Genomic DNA, 16,606 nt, shown 5'->3' with positions numbered 1-16,606 from the left:
GTCCTATAATATAGTAACTGAATACTTTCATTTTTTTAAACATATCTTTGTTTATACTTATGAATATATATATTTTAAAGAAGTTATGTATGTAAATTTGAAGTGAATATAAGCACTAGAAGTATATTACATAAAAAAAGGGTCAGATTACTTATTTCCTCTCACTGTATATGTTCTCTAAAAACCTTCCTTAGCATTTACTTATACATTTTTTCCCCCAGCCATTCCCCTGAGATGCTCTTTAGCACCTCTCATAGGACTTTCCAGACGTTTGTGGAGCAAGTTGGACACCTCTCACAATGAACCATTTGTTCTAACGCCTTCCAGAGCAGTTCAGTCAGGTTCAGGTTTTGTTATTTTCGCAGGCCATTCTATGACATATGGTGCTGAGTCCTTCTTTTCCAAATATGTCTTTTACACCTTTAAGGTGTGTTCAGAATTGTTGTACAGTTCAGCTGTCTCAAATTTAGAATCAGATGGAAACCACCATCCTTCTTCTGGCCAAGAAAGTATGCTGAGCAAAACACCTTTTCATTCACACCTCTATCCTTTGGTAGGGTCTGACAATGAGAAAGGCCGTGATCCCTGAGAAAGTTTGGAGACGATGATGGAGCTAGAATTTGTACCCATGTGACGTTGCCCTCAGGACCCATTGATCCAATGTAATCACTGAGGGCAATGATTTTTGGCTGTAAAGCATCCTTCATTGGCAAGCTTTGAAGGATCTGTTAGTGGTTAGGGGTGCTGTTTAGGACCCTGAGGCCGGAAACCTTGACTCTGTCTGTTGAAGGCTTGAAAGAGGATGACAGTCTGTTTTGAAAAATAACGTAGCAGACTCAACACAAGATATTGCCCATGGTCATTAGGGTGGATGAAATAAAAGCAGCCACCTCAGACTCTATGTATTTGTTTATATTGTATAAAAGCATTTCAAGGTTCCAATGGTTAAATCAGCTAGGAATGTATTATTGCACATTAGCAAGCACATAGTGCATCTCAAAAGCATATAGTTTGTCCTCCATTTTCATATATTTGAGAGTTCTTTTTTTTTTTTAATTTTACTTGTCAAGAATTTTCTTTTAAAGAACGCAAGTATGTTTTTCACATTCTTGGTATTCTAGGTCCTGAGTCTTCAACTGTTTGCAGTCATATGACTAAATGTAAATGCAGAATTTCCAAAAAATTGCAAGATGTCAACAAAGACTTTTTTAAGCCAAATCTTATTATGGTCATGCAAGCGAAAGAAAGAAAATTCCATAGATTGTGAGATCAAATCCTGACAAGTTACAGAGCAAAATTTTATCTGCTCTCTGGGTGGGAGGGACAGCATTACTCTCCTGTAAATCTGTGCGACACTAACTAATCCTGGGTGCCTGAGCTCATGTATGTGGAAGACAGTAGATAGCACTTTTCTCTGAGTGTTACTCTGTCCTGTGACTTAGCATGAGCAGCAGTTTGAAAAGATACTTTTGGCTCTCCCTGTGTTGGTATCTCTTATATCATAGGGGAGAGCTGGCAAGTGGGTGGGAATTGCCAGATGACCAAATTGATGAATTTTAACAAAAACAAGACTATTTTCTCTTGTTTGTGTCTAAGATGAAGTCCTAAGAAAAGCTGACCACTAACTTTTTTCGTAACTTCGTAATGAACATTTTATGTGTTGACCTACCACTGTTTGGTCAGTAGATTACAAAACTGCGGAGCGTAAATCATTCATGGGAAGTGTTATTTAGTTCATCAAGGAGGTCTTGATTAGTGGTACTTTTTGAGTTTTGTGTTATCAAAAAATTGGCTACTCTTTGAGGAAATAACTGTGAGATCTGAAGCTGACAGACTGGAAATCATTACTGTTGGTGTCCTGGAACGAAGAGTTGCTCCCACCCTGTATTTTACTGATTTTACTTGCAGCTGTTTTGGCTCAGGAAACAGATAAACACAGTGTACGATGCTGTGTTTAGTCATGTAAGCCCTAAAATGCACTGAATAGGAACTAAATGGTGGCCTTTAGGAACAGGGTAGTGGTGGCACAGTGGTTAAAGCCTGTGGGTTACTGATTGGAGGATTGGAGGTTCAAGCCCTAGGCTGCCACTGTTGGACCCTTGAGCAAGCCCTTTACCCCTGTATTATCCAGGGGTGCTGTATCATGGCTGACTCAAGCTTTCTAATAAGCTGGGATATGTTAAGAATGAATTTCACAGTACTTGATTTATATGAGGCTTCTTCTGAAAGGGCAGAAGAGTTTGGTTTCCTTTTAAGGTTTCTTCTCAGGGAGTTTTTCCTTGCCACTCTTGCCTCTGGCTTGTTCATTGGGGATCTAAATCTACACCAGTTCTGTAACAATGTCTAAAGACATTGTCTATATATACACATATACAATATATTAGACAAAAGTTCTATACAAAATATAAAATTGAATTGAAGTTAAGAGATTAAGATCACTCATAAACCTAACTATTGTGAATTTCCTTTCAGACAAGACATCTTTGAAATATCACTAGTTAGACAAACAGTAGCTGTGTTTTAATGCCTTAATTATTCAGCTATAACTTCCATTTGTTTATTTGATCATTGGACGGCCCCAATTAGTATATTCGTATGTTAATTTGGTAGTATATCTTTTGTCCTTTTTTTCTATGAATATCAATCAAAAGTATATACTGTATAGCAGGCATGTTAGCATTTAACTCCTTATTTTTAACGCTAATGTAACTAGCTATAACTAGAACTAACTAGCTACATTACGCAACTGTACAAACACCTAACCTAGTTCAAAAATCAAAAGATAACCTTTCACTAGGCTATTAATTAGGTTTTAACTTTGTCATAAAGCTCTCATAACTAAGATTTTTAAAAATTCTCATAACTTAGATTCTTCACAGCTAATATCAGCTGCAAAGGTTTATTAGTGATCCGTGGGGTTTGGTGGATCAGTGCTTAGGGTGTGTACAGATGATTAGCAGAAAAAAATCATCCAGCCAGAGAATTCTATAAAAGAGATGGTTTTAATGGTGTGCCATCCTGCGTTTTGGGCACTTCTCAGATTTTAGCATGTGTGTTTGACTACTTTTAAAGTGCCTCCAATGAGCTGTATATTACAAGGCAAGTACAATAATTCCCCCCCAAAAAAATAATTCTGATTAACACAACTTTGTAACACGGACACAGGTTCAAGAGACGGAACAGCAAGAAGATTTGGTATAAATGTGAGCCAGGTTTATTCGAAAGAGACATGACAGATTACATGAACCAGGTGCTACAGGTCAGAACCTGGAATGTCTGTGATTCAAGAAGAGAAAAAGTGAAACTTTGAAAATAATAGGAATCATCCAAACTACTGGTAGCACTCAAAACAAACGCGAGTAATAGAATAACAGGCAACAGAACATCAAACCAACATCAAAAAAAAAAAACAACCGGTAAAGACACACCAAGGGCTAGGGTAGACAGGGGCTACATGCATACAAACATACGCAAAGATCACCTGGAACTAATAATAGCAGGACAGGGTAACTAAACACCTACAGGTGCAGGGGTAGAGGGCAGACATAACAAACAGACTAGGGACAGAACAATGACAAAAACATAAATCGACTAAGACATTTACAAGACCAAGATCTAACCAGGCTCCAGGCAGAGCATTAACCAGAGCAGGAAGTGATTTTTTAGGAAATCTAGTGACAAAGGAAAGCTGTGACAAAATGTTGGGGACAAAATGAAATTTTATAAAAAGTCCCCACCTGTGGGACACCCTTGGTAAAGATAAAAAAAAAATTCCACCCTGAACAACCCGCGTATTAATCTTATCTATAATTAATCTTATAATGAAAATTTTCAACGGCATCCATTTTGAGTTTTTTATTTTCGAGTTGGTCTATTTTCACTTATCCTACATTACCACCTGCTGATGCAGTGATGCAGTGGGATTTATCCCTTGCTTCATATCTACTTAAAGAGAGTGATGCAGCAGGGCTTTACAGTATATAGGACAGTCTTGAGGGAGGTTTTGGTAGAATTCTGAGCGTCTTTGTCTTCAATAAAAACTCAACAACTGAACAAAAACGGATAAAGACCACAGACGTTTTGGCAAAGAGATGCCCAAAGTCAGATGGACACTGGAAAGAGACCACACAAAGCACAGCGTCACCGAGGTCGCCAAGAAGGAAGTACTTTTACTTGAGTTAAAAAAAAAATTTCAAATATTCATTATATTTAAAACAACCAAATTTAATGAGAAGTTTAATGAGTTTCCAGTCAAAGATCTACACTTCAGGTAGATATATATATATATATATATACAGTCAGGTCCATAAATATTGGGACAGTGACACAGTTTTGGTAATTTTGCCTCTGTACACCACCACAGTGGATTTGAAATGAAGCAGTCAAGATGTGACTGAAGCGTAGACTTTCAGCTTTAATTCAAGGGGTTTAACAAAAATATTGCATTAACCGTTTAGGAATTACAGCCATTTTTTACAGAGTTCCTCCATTTTCACAGCCAAAAGTAATGGGACAAACTAATATAATCATAAATATTAGGATTATTTTTATTACTTGGAGGTAAATCCTTTGCAGTCAATGACTACCTGAAGTCTGGACCCCATGGACATCACCAAATGCTGAGTTTCCTCCCTTGAGATGATTTGCCAGGTCTTTACTGCAGCCATCTTCAGTTGCTGCTTGTTTGTGGGTCATTCTGCCTTCAGATTTGTCTTCAGTAAGTGAAAAGCAGCTCAGTTGGGTTGAGGTCAGGTGACTGACTCGGCCATTTAAGAACATTTAATTTCCAAGCTCTTGGGCTGCTTTCACAGTATGTTTTGGGTTGTTATCCATCTGTACTGTGAAGCGCTGTCCTGTCAGTTTTGCAGCATTTGACTGAATCTGAGCAGAAAGTATAGCTCTGTACACTTCAGAATTCATCCTGCTACTTCTATCAACAGTCACATTATCAATAAACCCCAGTGACCCAGTTCCATTGGCAGCCAAACATGCCCATGCCATAACACTGCCTCCACATGTTTGACGGATGATGTGGTATGCTTTGGATCATGAGCCCTTCCTTTCCTTCTCCATACTTTTCTCTTCCCATCATTCTGGTACAAGTTAATCTTGCATCAGAACTGGTCAGGCTTTTTTTTAGAGGTTTTTTAGCAAAGTCTAATCTGGCGTTTGTGTTCTTGAGTGTTACCAGCGGTTTGCATCTTGAGGTAAACCGTCTGTATTTACATTCATGAAGGTGGCTCTTGATTGTAGACTTTGACAATGATAGGCCTACCTCTTCCAGAGTGTTCCTGACTTGGCTAGATGTTGTGAAGGGGTTGTTCTTCAATAAGAAAAGAATTCTGCAATCATCCACTTTAGTTGTTTTCTGTGGTCTCCCAGGCCTTTTGGTGTTGCTGAGCTCACCAGTGCATTCCTTCTTTTTAAGAATGTACCAAATTGTTGATTTGGCCCTCCTAAAGTTTCTGCTATCTCTCTGATAGGTCTGTTTTGTTTTTTCAGCCTAATGATGGCCTCCTTCACTTGCATCAACACCTCTTTGGACGGCATATTGAGAGTTCCCATGAACAGCTTCCAAATGCAAATTCAACACTTGGAATCAGCTCCAGACCTTTTATCTCCTTAATTTATCATGATATAAGGAGGAAACAGGCCACAGCTGGCCATGAAACTGCTTATCAGTCAATTGTCCCATTACTTTTGAGCCTGTGAAAATAGAGGAACTCTGTAAAAAATGGCTGTAATTCCTAAACGGTTAATGCAATATTTTTGTTAAACCCCTTGAATTAAAGCTGAAAGTCTACGCTTCAGTCACATCTTGACTGCTTCATTTCAAATCCACTGTGGTGGTGTACAGAGGCAAAATTACCAAAACTGTGTCACTGTCCCAATATTTATGGACCTGACTGTATATAGGCAAGTGTGTATAGAGAGAGAGAGAGAGAGAGAGAGAGAGAACCTACAGTAATGTTTAGGATCATTTGTAATGCATCTTTGCTAGATAGCCAACTATGTAGCTATAAAAAATGTCAGCAAATATTAGCTTTCTGTGTACACATACTGTTGACAATGGAGTTTATTTCAGTATAGCTCATTTGGTTAGTTAAAATAATTGTTCAAAAATGCTTCCTTAGATATAAAACATTTGCTGATTACTTGTGTTAAGTGATTCCTGAAGCCCTTTTTCACTGGATGATGGATTTACTCTTGCTCTTGAGTAAGGTCCTTGATCACTGCTTTTATTCAAAGGAGTTATTACTACAGTAGCAGTAGCACTTTTACTCAAGTCAGTGTGTTTTGGACTGTATGGAATGTTAATGAGCTAAAAGCTTGAATTGCTATAAACGTCCTTCTTCCAAGATAAAAAAAAAAAAAAAAAAAAAAAAAAGGTGTAAAATATCAAAGATGAGAAATTACCATTTGTAAATACATAAAAGCTAATGTAAAATATGTAATTATGTAAGAAATAAGGGTTACTTGACAATAGAAAAGAAGAGAAAATGTGGGAGCATGGATTTATTACCATACCATGCTGCACTGCTATGTTTGGTGTCTGTTTTCTGGCCATGGATGGCTGTGGTGTGGTCAAGAGTTGAACTCACACTCCATTATTTTCAGAAATAAGTCGTAAGTCATGCACAATGGTTATGTATATGACGCCAGGTTTAAATGTGCTTCCTGGATATGTATTTCTGAACGTGCTTACTCCAACTTATTGTACCTTTTAAAAAAATGTCAGTACATTAAAATAGTGTCGGTCCCACAACAGCTATGGTATTACTCGCGGAGCAACCTTAGGAACGGTATGTGTTTTATAGACAGGAGATAAAAGCATAATTCTTTCTTAAATCAAATTTTAGAGTAGTCCTGTATTCATTAGCTTTCTTGGCATGATCTGTGCAAGGCAAAAAGTGCTCTGAATTTATCACACAAATTTGACTCATATTTGGAGAGGAATAAATTGGCATTCATGAACAGATAAGGAAGAATAGAAAACAGCTTTTGTCTCACATATTGTCACCATCTGATATTGCCGTGGTCTTGTTTGTATTATGATTAAACAGAATTGCTGAACTTATAAAATTTTATAAATGTATAAATTGCTGGAGGATCTGAAATTTATATCGATTTATTTACACTGCTATTTGCACCACGTAGTAAATGCTCATTGCAGATGCACACCATGCTGTTCCAAGCTTTATCAAAGCGTGCCATTATTGTAGCTTTTACATAGCTCTCTCTGCCAAGTGTCTCCGGAGAAGGGAAAGAGATTTTGAACGGCCACTTGCTTGTTCTTGCTGCCCTGGAAACAATCATCTTAAGGCATGGGAAGTTTAGCTCTAGGTCAGCCATGGATTTGGAGGCATTGCATAGATCCCTTTGGGTCCTGAACCCCCATACATAAAAAGGTTTTTCTAAGTTATTTAAAGGAAACCTCCTGCCTGAAAGACATTAAACATGTTTACGTTGAAATATTTGTGATATGTTTAGTGGTTGTGGTGCGAATTTGTTAGTTGGTGCTGTATGTTCGTTGCTCCCATGAAAAATTGCAGCGGTTGTGTGCCACACTGACGTCACAGGATAAAGTTGAGAGCGCAGTTACAATGGTTTTTAATAAGAGAAAGAAAATCCCATACATAATGGATAATAGTAAGATTGTAGCCAAGAACGGCATTGTATAGTTTTAAGGCAAGTCATCATCAAGTCCAAATGAAAGCGAGACTGAAAATCATCAAATCCTTTTCAAGCCTTTATTTCAACTATTTGGCTTCATTCATGTACTAAGCCAATGATTAGGCTGTTTTCTAGAACAAGGAATTACTTTTGTCAAACTTTGTGCATGTGAAAAGAAAAAACATGATAATTTCGACAACATAATAACTTCATTTTACAAGCTCTCAGTTTAGACCAAGACAATATTTAGCGAGACCAATGCCCAAGACTGAGACTAGTCCAATTACAAATGGCAGTAAGTCAGAGACAAGTCCAAATCAATACAGAAAACATCTTGAGATTGAACTCGAGTCCAAGAGTTCTTCCTAAAAACAAAATAGCGAGAGTTTCTTTTCTTACTCACCATTTTCCAGTGATGTTCAACATCACATTAATGAGAAATCCAGCACAGAAGTAGTGGAGATGTTGATCTAAATGCTGGACGTCCCAGAATGCAATGCAGCTGTATGGCAGAGACTCGGCTCGGCTAGTTAGCGATCTACGAGATGACAAGTGTGATGGCTTTGGTGGTGGTATTAGCGTGAAGCTTTGGAAGTGAGGTTAGAGAGCTGGACAGATTGAAGGACTAAAGTGCTGCTGCATCATTTTCTTTACATAAAGATGAAGCAAGGGCTAAACCCCACTGGCACCATTTTCAGCAGGCAGTCGAATGGCATTGTGGGTAATATGTGGGTTGTTACTTTTATACCCCAATGTTTCCTATACAGCAGTTTTTCAAAAATTTTCAAGTCAAGTTTTGCTTAACTAATCAATGACACATCATAGTCTTAAAGATTTATAGTTACATTTAATGTTATGGGACATCTGCGAAACAAATGAGTTCCTGTCATCGCTTATGTTGTAGCAGCTATAAACTGACATTTGCTCAGCAGTCTCTCTTTTTTCTCTCTTTTGAATGAGACAAAAGATGGAGTTGGTGATGTTTCAGAGAAACTGGAAAGAGCAAAGTCCCGTAGCGGAAAACGCACCGACTGTTACAATGCACTGACACTGGAGACTCCTTCCATAAATGTTGAATATACATCTCCTTACAGAAAATTTCGCTATATTAATGATTGCACATATTGTTCTTTGTTAAATAACAGCATTGAAAATCTGTTTATTCCCTGAATGAGTTATTACTATGGAAACGATCATGTATTACAGCAAGCGCATTAATCTACACCTTAATAGCAATAGATTAATAAGCACACAGACTCAAACACACACACGAACACACACGTACACTTAAAAGCACTCCAAATATAGTCAAGCCCTCGAGAAAATATAATAAAACAGACTTCTTAATGTCCACTCCAGATGTACACTTCTAAAAATGTGCTGTTTGGCGATTTCAGAGATAAAAAGGCACTGCGCAGAATCTGCATTCTGTAACATCTAAGATGCCTTCACTTCTCACCTTGTAAATAGTTCAGATCTTTCTCAGCCCAGCTGTTCGGACCACTCCAACATATTTCTGCTGAGAAAAAAACAGTCGTGGCTTGTAAATATCACCAGAGATCATTTTAGCTCCAGGTGTTTAGATCCGTTGATCTTTCAAACTAATTTCCAAGAATCCAAATATATCTTTCCAGAATGCAGGCGATGGAAGTTCTAAGCCTGGTCCTTGAGATATGTTGATCTGGTGAAGCTCACACATTCGCTGTCTTCTGACGCCGAACCGCTCCAGTAAGCTGCATGGCTTCTCTTTGCCAACTGGGGGTCCAAACTGGGGGGACAAATAAACATGACTTATGTTTTGTGGGACAGAATCGTCTGTAAGAAGCACATGTACGACATGTTAAAGAGAAAAAAATTTCACACTGAACGACCCGGATATTATCTATAATTAACATGAAAATTCTCAACAGCATCCATTTTGAGTTTTTTATTTTTGAGTTGGTCTATTTTCACTCATCCTACATTACCCACAATGCCGTTCGACCATCTGCTGATGCAGTGGTGCAGTTGGATTTATCTCTTGCTTCATACCTACTTAAAGAGAGTGATGCAGCAGCGCTTTATATAGCTGCTTTTTTCATATAGCTGCATTGCATTCTGGGAATGAGTCTAATGTTTACACTACGTTACTTCTTTGCTGAATTTCACATTAACATGGTGATAGCACCAACCAATAAATTAGCACTAAACACATCACAAATAATTCAATGTAAACATATTTAATGTGTTTCAGGGTGGAGTTTTCCTTTAATAAAACGATCACATCTAAGCAGATTAACTCTCATTCCCTTCTTGATAGCTACAATGCGGAAAACTTGATAGCAGATGTACCAACATACATTTTTTAAGTTCATGATACTGTATTAATTGTCCTCATTTGGCACTAAAGTAACGGAAAATGTTCTTCCACATCATAGATTTGTTAGTAAACTGTTAATAGCATGTGTTATGGATATTTGGACAAAAAAAAGATTATATTTTACTTATATAATATATCAAATCATGTATTTAGCACTGGCTCGGTGTTTTCCATGCATTGTAACTACATTGTGCATTTGCTAAAGTTTTGTTGACATCGCCATATTTCTGAACAGTGAATGAAAGAATTTTGCGAGAACGTTTTCAGCCCTACAAGTCCCTTAGCTACAGTTTTGTTTGTTTTTTTGTTTGTTTGTTTGTTTGCCTTTTTGGTTCGTTTAATTATGTGTAGTGAGAAACTAAACCAAACCAAATAGCAAACGAACCAAACGTATGAATTTTGCTCTGATTCAGACACAACAAACAGACGGAGTGTGAACACTTTTGTTTGATTGTTATAGAATCGCTTTTGTGCACCATGTAAATTTGCGTTGTTTTGTCTTGACCACAAAATAATGAAGAGCAACGATCTGTTTGGTTGAATATTCAATCGGTTTCTGAATGCCTTTTTTCTACCATGTGCCTGTCAATCAGGACTATAAATCAAACAAACCACAAATCAAAAATAAACTTATTTCTTTAAATTAAAGAACTCTAAATTAACTTAATAATTAAGTAATAATTTAAATTAATTTCCTACTCATTTAGCCTCATAAGCAACCATAAGCTTTTGAAGATACTGAGGCATATTTGTGTGTGTGTGTGTTATCCAGACAGCTTGTTTCACGAATGAGTAATACTTTATGGCTCAGCTGTAAAAAAACAGCGGTCTCTTTCCACTCCCTATTGCGAATCTTAAAACCGCAGGCCTTAAGTCTGAGGAATATGAGTGGTTACTTGAAAATACTTGGAATGCATTTCTTTAGTATTTCCCAGGCAAACTATTATGATTTTCTCATAAACATATCAGTTGTTATCAGATCACTATTTGTACTGATTCCACAAGATGATCCTATTTTGCGTGTTCACATAGACTGGCTTTTCTAGTCCATAGAAAAGTTATTTATTTTTTGTATGATGTTTATACAGTAGATTGGAAATTAAGGAAGGAATAAAACACTTGGAGGCATGCTGATACAGGAAAATAATCAACCATGGGTGGTGTGATGCCCTGTGTCACAGGGAAGTGGAGTTACGGTTACCACCCAGTAGTTGAATATTTCCCAATAACAGCACTTCCTGAAGTGCTTTACTCCTCTGTTTCCACAGCAGTTTGCCAATGATACAATTCTTATTATTTAGTAAAGAAGGAAATGTTCGGCTTTATCAATTTTTTGTTACATTTAAGTTGGTGGAATGTTCACGAAATGAGTTATCACGTACCTTACAGGTGATATAAAGTAAAAAAAAAAAGTTCCCTCACCTGCCTCTCTCTCTCTTTTTTTTCTATAAGTTATTAATAAAAAACCCACATCGTGTTATGTTACAGAGAAACCGATTAGCGCAAAAAAAGTTCGTCGTCCTGAAGACTTTCCTGTGGTGGAACACTTGTACAAAGTGCTGAAACTGGAGACTCCTTCCACAAATGCTCAGTGACCATCTCGTCACAGAAAACGTCACCATATCAGTGATTATACGTTTAAGTTATACGGTTTAAATTATGTTTAGCTTCCATCATGCAGGTCCCTGTGAATGAGCTGTTACTATAGAAACGATTAAACAAACAAGTGCAATAATATAAACCAAAGATGTGAAAGCTGCTGTTACAGACAATGAATCAACACCTTTGGACCAATCAGAATCACAGATTCAGCAGTGTTGTAGTATAAATTATGGTACAAACTATGCATGATCAGAAATTCTAAAGAATGAACACCTGTGGTCTGGGTCGCTTGCGTCGTCTGTCCTTGCTGCTTCAATTTCCGGCTCTGTGTGAGCGTCTACCTTCACGGTCTCACTACACACTGCGTGGACTTCACTTAACTCGTCACAGATGCTGCTGTGAATCACAGAGTGTGCAGCTGATTTCAGTAATACAGCAGAAACCAGTGGAAATATCTTTAAAAAAAAAAAGGCAGAAAACTTCTCTAGTGTTAACCAACAGCCTAAACAGGGCAGGATTAGGTTATTAACGTAAGTCACATGCTCTTGGTGCCATTACTTCTTGGTTTTCTCCAGCCCGCTGATTTGGAGCTCTCGATCCTCCAAGATTCTTCTAAGAGACTGGATTTCTCGCTGCTTATCCTGCAGCTCCCTCTGCAGCCGATGGTTCGTCTCCTCCAGGGTCTCGCAGTAGGCCTGGAACAAGTGAGAGCTGTAAAACCCAGCGCAATACCTCCAAAACGTCACACAGCAGGATAAAAGGCTCGAACCTTGCTCTCTTCCAGACTATCGAAGGGACCGGGTGGATCGTCCAAGCACAGGAACCCTCTCACTACATCACTAGGACAAAAAAAAAGGATGTACAGTGCATTTACATTTATTCATTTGGAATCTTTTGAAGCCAAAGGATTCAATCAATCATCAGAGATCCTTAAAGTCTGAGACTTCCATTTTTTCTTCAAACTACATCCAAATGTATTTCAAAATTTCTTTAGAAACACAGATTACACCCGTTTTATATAATCCTAACTTGTGCTGACACTGGAGACTCCTTCCAGCAATGTTACGTAAACATCTCCTTAAACAAATTTTCATCAATCAAAAGTTATACGTTTTTTTTTTTGTTAAATAACAAGAATTATTAGATTTAAATGACGTTGTGCTGTTATAGAAACATAATCAATATCTTCTGACTGATCAGTGTTGTGATATAAACAGGCTTAACTACCTTATGAAAGGGTGAACTTACTAACGTTGTTAGCTAACGGCAGCTAGGCTGTCAAATAGTCAGTGGTGTTAGTTACAGAACGAAATTTGAGAACGATTTCTAGAATTTAAGCATTGGTATATCCTAAAACTTGTGTTTTAGGGCTGGTGTTCTAAACGATCTGACTCACTGTGTACCAGACCCATAGCGTTATGTCACATTTAGATTGAACAGTGCCCCCTGGTGGAACCACCTGAAAATCTTTACCAAAAATAAAAAAATTTAAAGAAGGATGCTTTTACGTTTGGCGTTCACATCACGTCCAAATTCAAATCACAGGTTTCCAAATCAGTTAGATGCTCAGACAAGTATACCGAATATGTATTTACATGAATTGGTTTTTAGGAGCTGCACATGTTCGTAAGTACCAGTTAGTCATGTCTTTTTGAGCGACCAGATTCTGGAGGAAGGCCTGCAAGCCCACTTGTCTCTCCTCCAGGAAGTTCATGTCGTAGTTGTCTTTAAAGCGACGCTTGGGAGGCAGAGAGAGTCTGAATTTGGGAAACAATTCTTTGAGCTGACACACGCACACACACACACACACACACACACATACACACACAGACAACAAAAAGAGAGGAACTGTGTGAGACTTTGACAATGCCTGGATCACTTTTCTGTCACCTGACTCGAGTCACTTCCTCCCAACCTTGTCGTTGAGTCTGGAGAAATCCGTGTAGCGCCGAAAAATCACCCAGCTCTCATCGGGTGCTCTCCTCACCAAGATCTTGTAGACCTGGAAAGAGCGAAGCGAAATGTTGGCTTTTAAGCCAGTGTTACAGTCATAAAGGACATTTTGCAAGTGTTTCCCATCCAGCATCATGTGCTGGTGACTACTAGACACTTCCACTATTTTCAGGATGGCTTCAGCATGGCAAGAATTACTCACACCTGTTTAGTCAGACATACTAGAGCTTCTACAAGCACTGATTTCCTAACAGCATTAATACGTGAGGAATAAAACGCTTCAGGACGTTCTGTAACAGCAGAATAAGCAACGATGCATCTCTGTCTCCACTATTTTCCTATATTTTCCATTGTTTTCCTATAACAGTTTGTCACGTTACTGAGAGACCGTAAAGCGTAAATTTCTCTGATTACAGCAAATTAATTACAGCTTTACAGTACATTTTACAAAGGGCTGATACTGGAGACTCCTTCCAAATGGACAATTATACATATTTTTAATCTGTTTATGTGGAGCCGTATGAAGTCCCTGTGCAAATACGAAACAGATGAGATTGAACGCATGAATATAAACTACAGTCTGAGCTGGTGTTATAGAAAATGCATCATCACGTTCTGACCAATCAGAATCAAGCGCTGTAGTGAAATAGATTTAAATATATATATATATATATATATATATATATATATATATATATATATATATATATATATATATATATATATATATATAAAGAGTGTAGGCTTACTGTAAACTTTGCCCTTTCCTCCATGACTTCATAACCTAGTAAGGTTGGTACAGGTGGTCTATCATGCCACTCGTCTGTGCTGGTTCTCATCCCGTTCTCTTCACTGGCATGATCTGAAAGACTACCCAGGGATGAGGTTCTCCTGTGCGAGTGTGTAGTGTGTCCAGCCAAAGAGCCCTCCATAGGACGAAGGCTTACAATTTGAAGGAAGAAGTCGATAAAAACGAGACACTTCTTTGGTCACAACATGGGAGAAGATTCAGGATCTGTGTGTATAAAGGACTGCAAATAGAACCACTCTTATTTCTTGGAGAGCCACAAGAACCATCAAGTAAGATCTAATCAATATGTAATAGGTACAGGATGAAAGAAAAAAACATGCAAAGCTGTAAGAAATAACACATCTGTGTAGCACGTTAAACTCACCAGCAGTCAAGAATGATCAGCTGCAATCACCATTAAATGATTCCTCTTTTTTTTTTTTTAAGATCAGATTGCGGTTGGTCAGAGATTAGATGATGACTGTTTCAGCATCCTCTCCCACACTGGTCTAGTTTCAGCAAGAGGCGGGGCATCTGTATGACAGACAGCCATTTGCACCAATCAGATTTCAGTAACACTGACAGCAAAGGCGTGTACCCACGTGATTACTAATACCGGAAGGAATGAAACGCTACTGACTTTACTTTTAAAGCTAACGTGTAATATTGATAAGAAACAACTGTCAATTCTTTAATTGTAATTTTAGGATATATATATATATATATGTCATTTTTAGAAAGGATTTTAGGAATGACTAATATTAAAAAAATATATATTTTTGTATGTTTTTGTATGTTTTATTTTTTAAAGATAAGAAATATGACTACTTTTTTAAAGATATGATATATAGAATACTTTATGAAATAGCCCTCTATTAAATACATATTAATATATATTAAAGATATATATTTTAAACTCCCTTCCTTTGTTACTCATAGCCTTGTTCTTAAAAAAAAAAAATTAAAAAAAATAAAAACTGCTGCAGTAAATGCTGCCCCCTGCTGTCTAACTTTGGAATGACATGGCCTTTAATATGAAGCTGAAAACAATGTAAAGAGAAATTTTTTTAATTACCCCCCAAAAAAAGAATGAAAAAGTTTTAATTGTGAAAGCTACCCAGTAAAGAGTAATTTTGATTGATACTGCAAAACTCATTATATATTTACAGTGCATACTGTCAAACAAAATAAGTCAAACAATGAAAATGTAATATGTATCTATTGGAAATGTTCCTCCATTCAAATAATAATAATAATAATCTGGATTCATTTGAAAACATTTATACTCAGAAAAATCAAAGTTGATTGACAGATCTCTGGTTGCACTGGATCATTGATGTACTAATTATTTAAATAATTGGGACACCACTTTTTGACAAATAGCTTACTATTCTAAACTATAATAAAAAAAAATACAGTAGTGTGCAAAAGTATTAGACATCCTATTTCTTTTAGTACAAACTTTATTATAGATTTTTATTTTCTGACTTCTACATTATTGATTCAGTACAAAAACATTTTAGATTCCAAACATTAGTTTTCCAGCACAAAATTAAATGTTACAGAAAAATGTTTGTATGTCAGTAAAGAAAGCAGCAGATTCCATAAGAGACACTTTTCAGATAAAAACAGAATGAAGGCTGCTGGGTTTCGCTGCAGAAATAAGAAGCGAGTCGACAGTCAAAGTCTCCAGAAGAACTGTGGCTGCTTCTGCAAGATGCTCAGTAACACTTCCGGCTCATTTCCTTATAAAACTGCACACACTGCACCTGAGATACTGTTAAATTAAAAAAAAATTAAAAAGCGAAGGATCGTCACACCAAATATTGACTTTGTTTCATTTATTACATCTTTATAGTATTTTTTTGTGTAGAAACATTTAGTTTCGTTGTTTTTGAAGGCACCTAAGACTTTTGCACAATACTATATATATATATATATATATATATATATATATATATATATATATATATATATATATATATATATATATATATATATATATATATATATATATAATGAAATGTATAATAAAATAGAAGAAAATGGAAAATAAGACAGGGTGTAAGTTGTAAACGGCTGGTCGTTAGTCAGTTAACCTAGTTTCTAATTTTATCTTATCCACTGGATAATATCAGGATTTAATTTTTTGCCAAGAATTGCTACACATTGTTAGACATGTTTGTTGCATGTTTGGTGAATAGTTGCTTTATTATTTTTATGTTCTA

The 16,606-nt window shown here is 36.9% G+C and overlaps 1 protein-coding gene across 3 annotated transcripts; it reads right to left on the bottom strand.

Annotated features, from left to right (window-relative positions):
- Positions 1–8,501: 8,501 nt before the first annotated feature.
- Positions 8,502–14,891, bottom strand: LOC113540482 (sorting nexin-16). 3 transcript variants are annotated; one of them, XM_034303438.2, is made up of 8 exons: positions 14,764–14,891; positions 14,338–14,619; positions 13,551–13,637; positions 13,270–13,418; positions 12,405–12,474; positions 12,194–12,330; positions 11,909–12,031; positions 8,502–9,442 (listed from the first exon to the last, which is right to left on the bottom strand). In XM_034303438.2, the coding sequence occupies exons 2-8, from the start codon at positions 14,518–14,520 to the stop codon at positions 9,328–9,330; spliced, it is 864 nt and encodes a 287-aa protein (XP_034159329.1). In that variant the 5' UTR covers positions 14,521–14,619; positions 14,764–14,891; the 3' UTR covers positions 8,502–9,327. The 3 variants fall into 3 exon arrangements, with proteins under 3 accessions (XP_034159329.1, XP_034159332.1, XP_034159330.1); XM_034303441.2 differs by having other exon boundaries at positions 11,909–12,028; XM_034303439.2 differs by having other exon boundaries at positions 14,338–14,603; positions 14,764–14,886.
- Between the last annotated feature and the right edge of the window lie 1,715 nt (positions 14,892–16,606).

Source organism: Pangasianodon hypophthalmus, chromosome 4 (assembly GCF_027358585.1).
Source record: "Pangasianodon hypophthalmus isolate fPanHyp1 chromosome 4, fPanHyp1.pri, whole genome shotgun sequence".
In the NCBI taxonomy this organism is placed as follows: Eukaryota; Metazoa; Chordata; class Actinopteri; order Siluriformes; family Pangasiidae; genus Pangasianodon; species Pangasianodon hypophthalmus.
The sequence above is the reverse complement of the archived record's forward strand: the minus strand, read 5'-3'. Positions and strand labels throughout refer to the sequence as shown.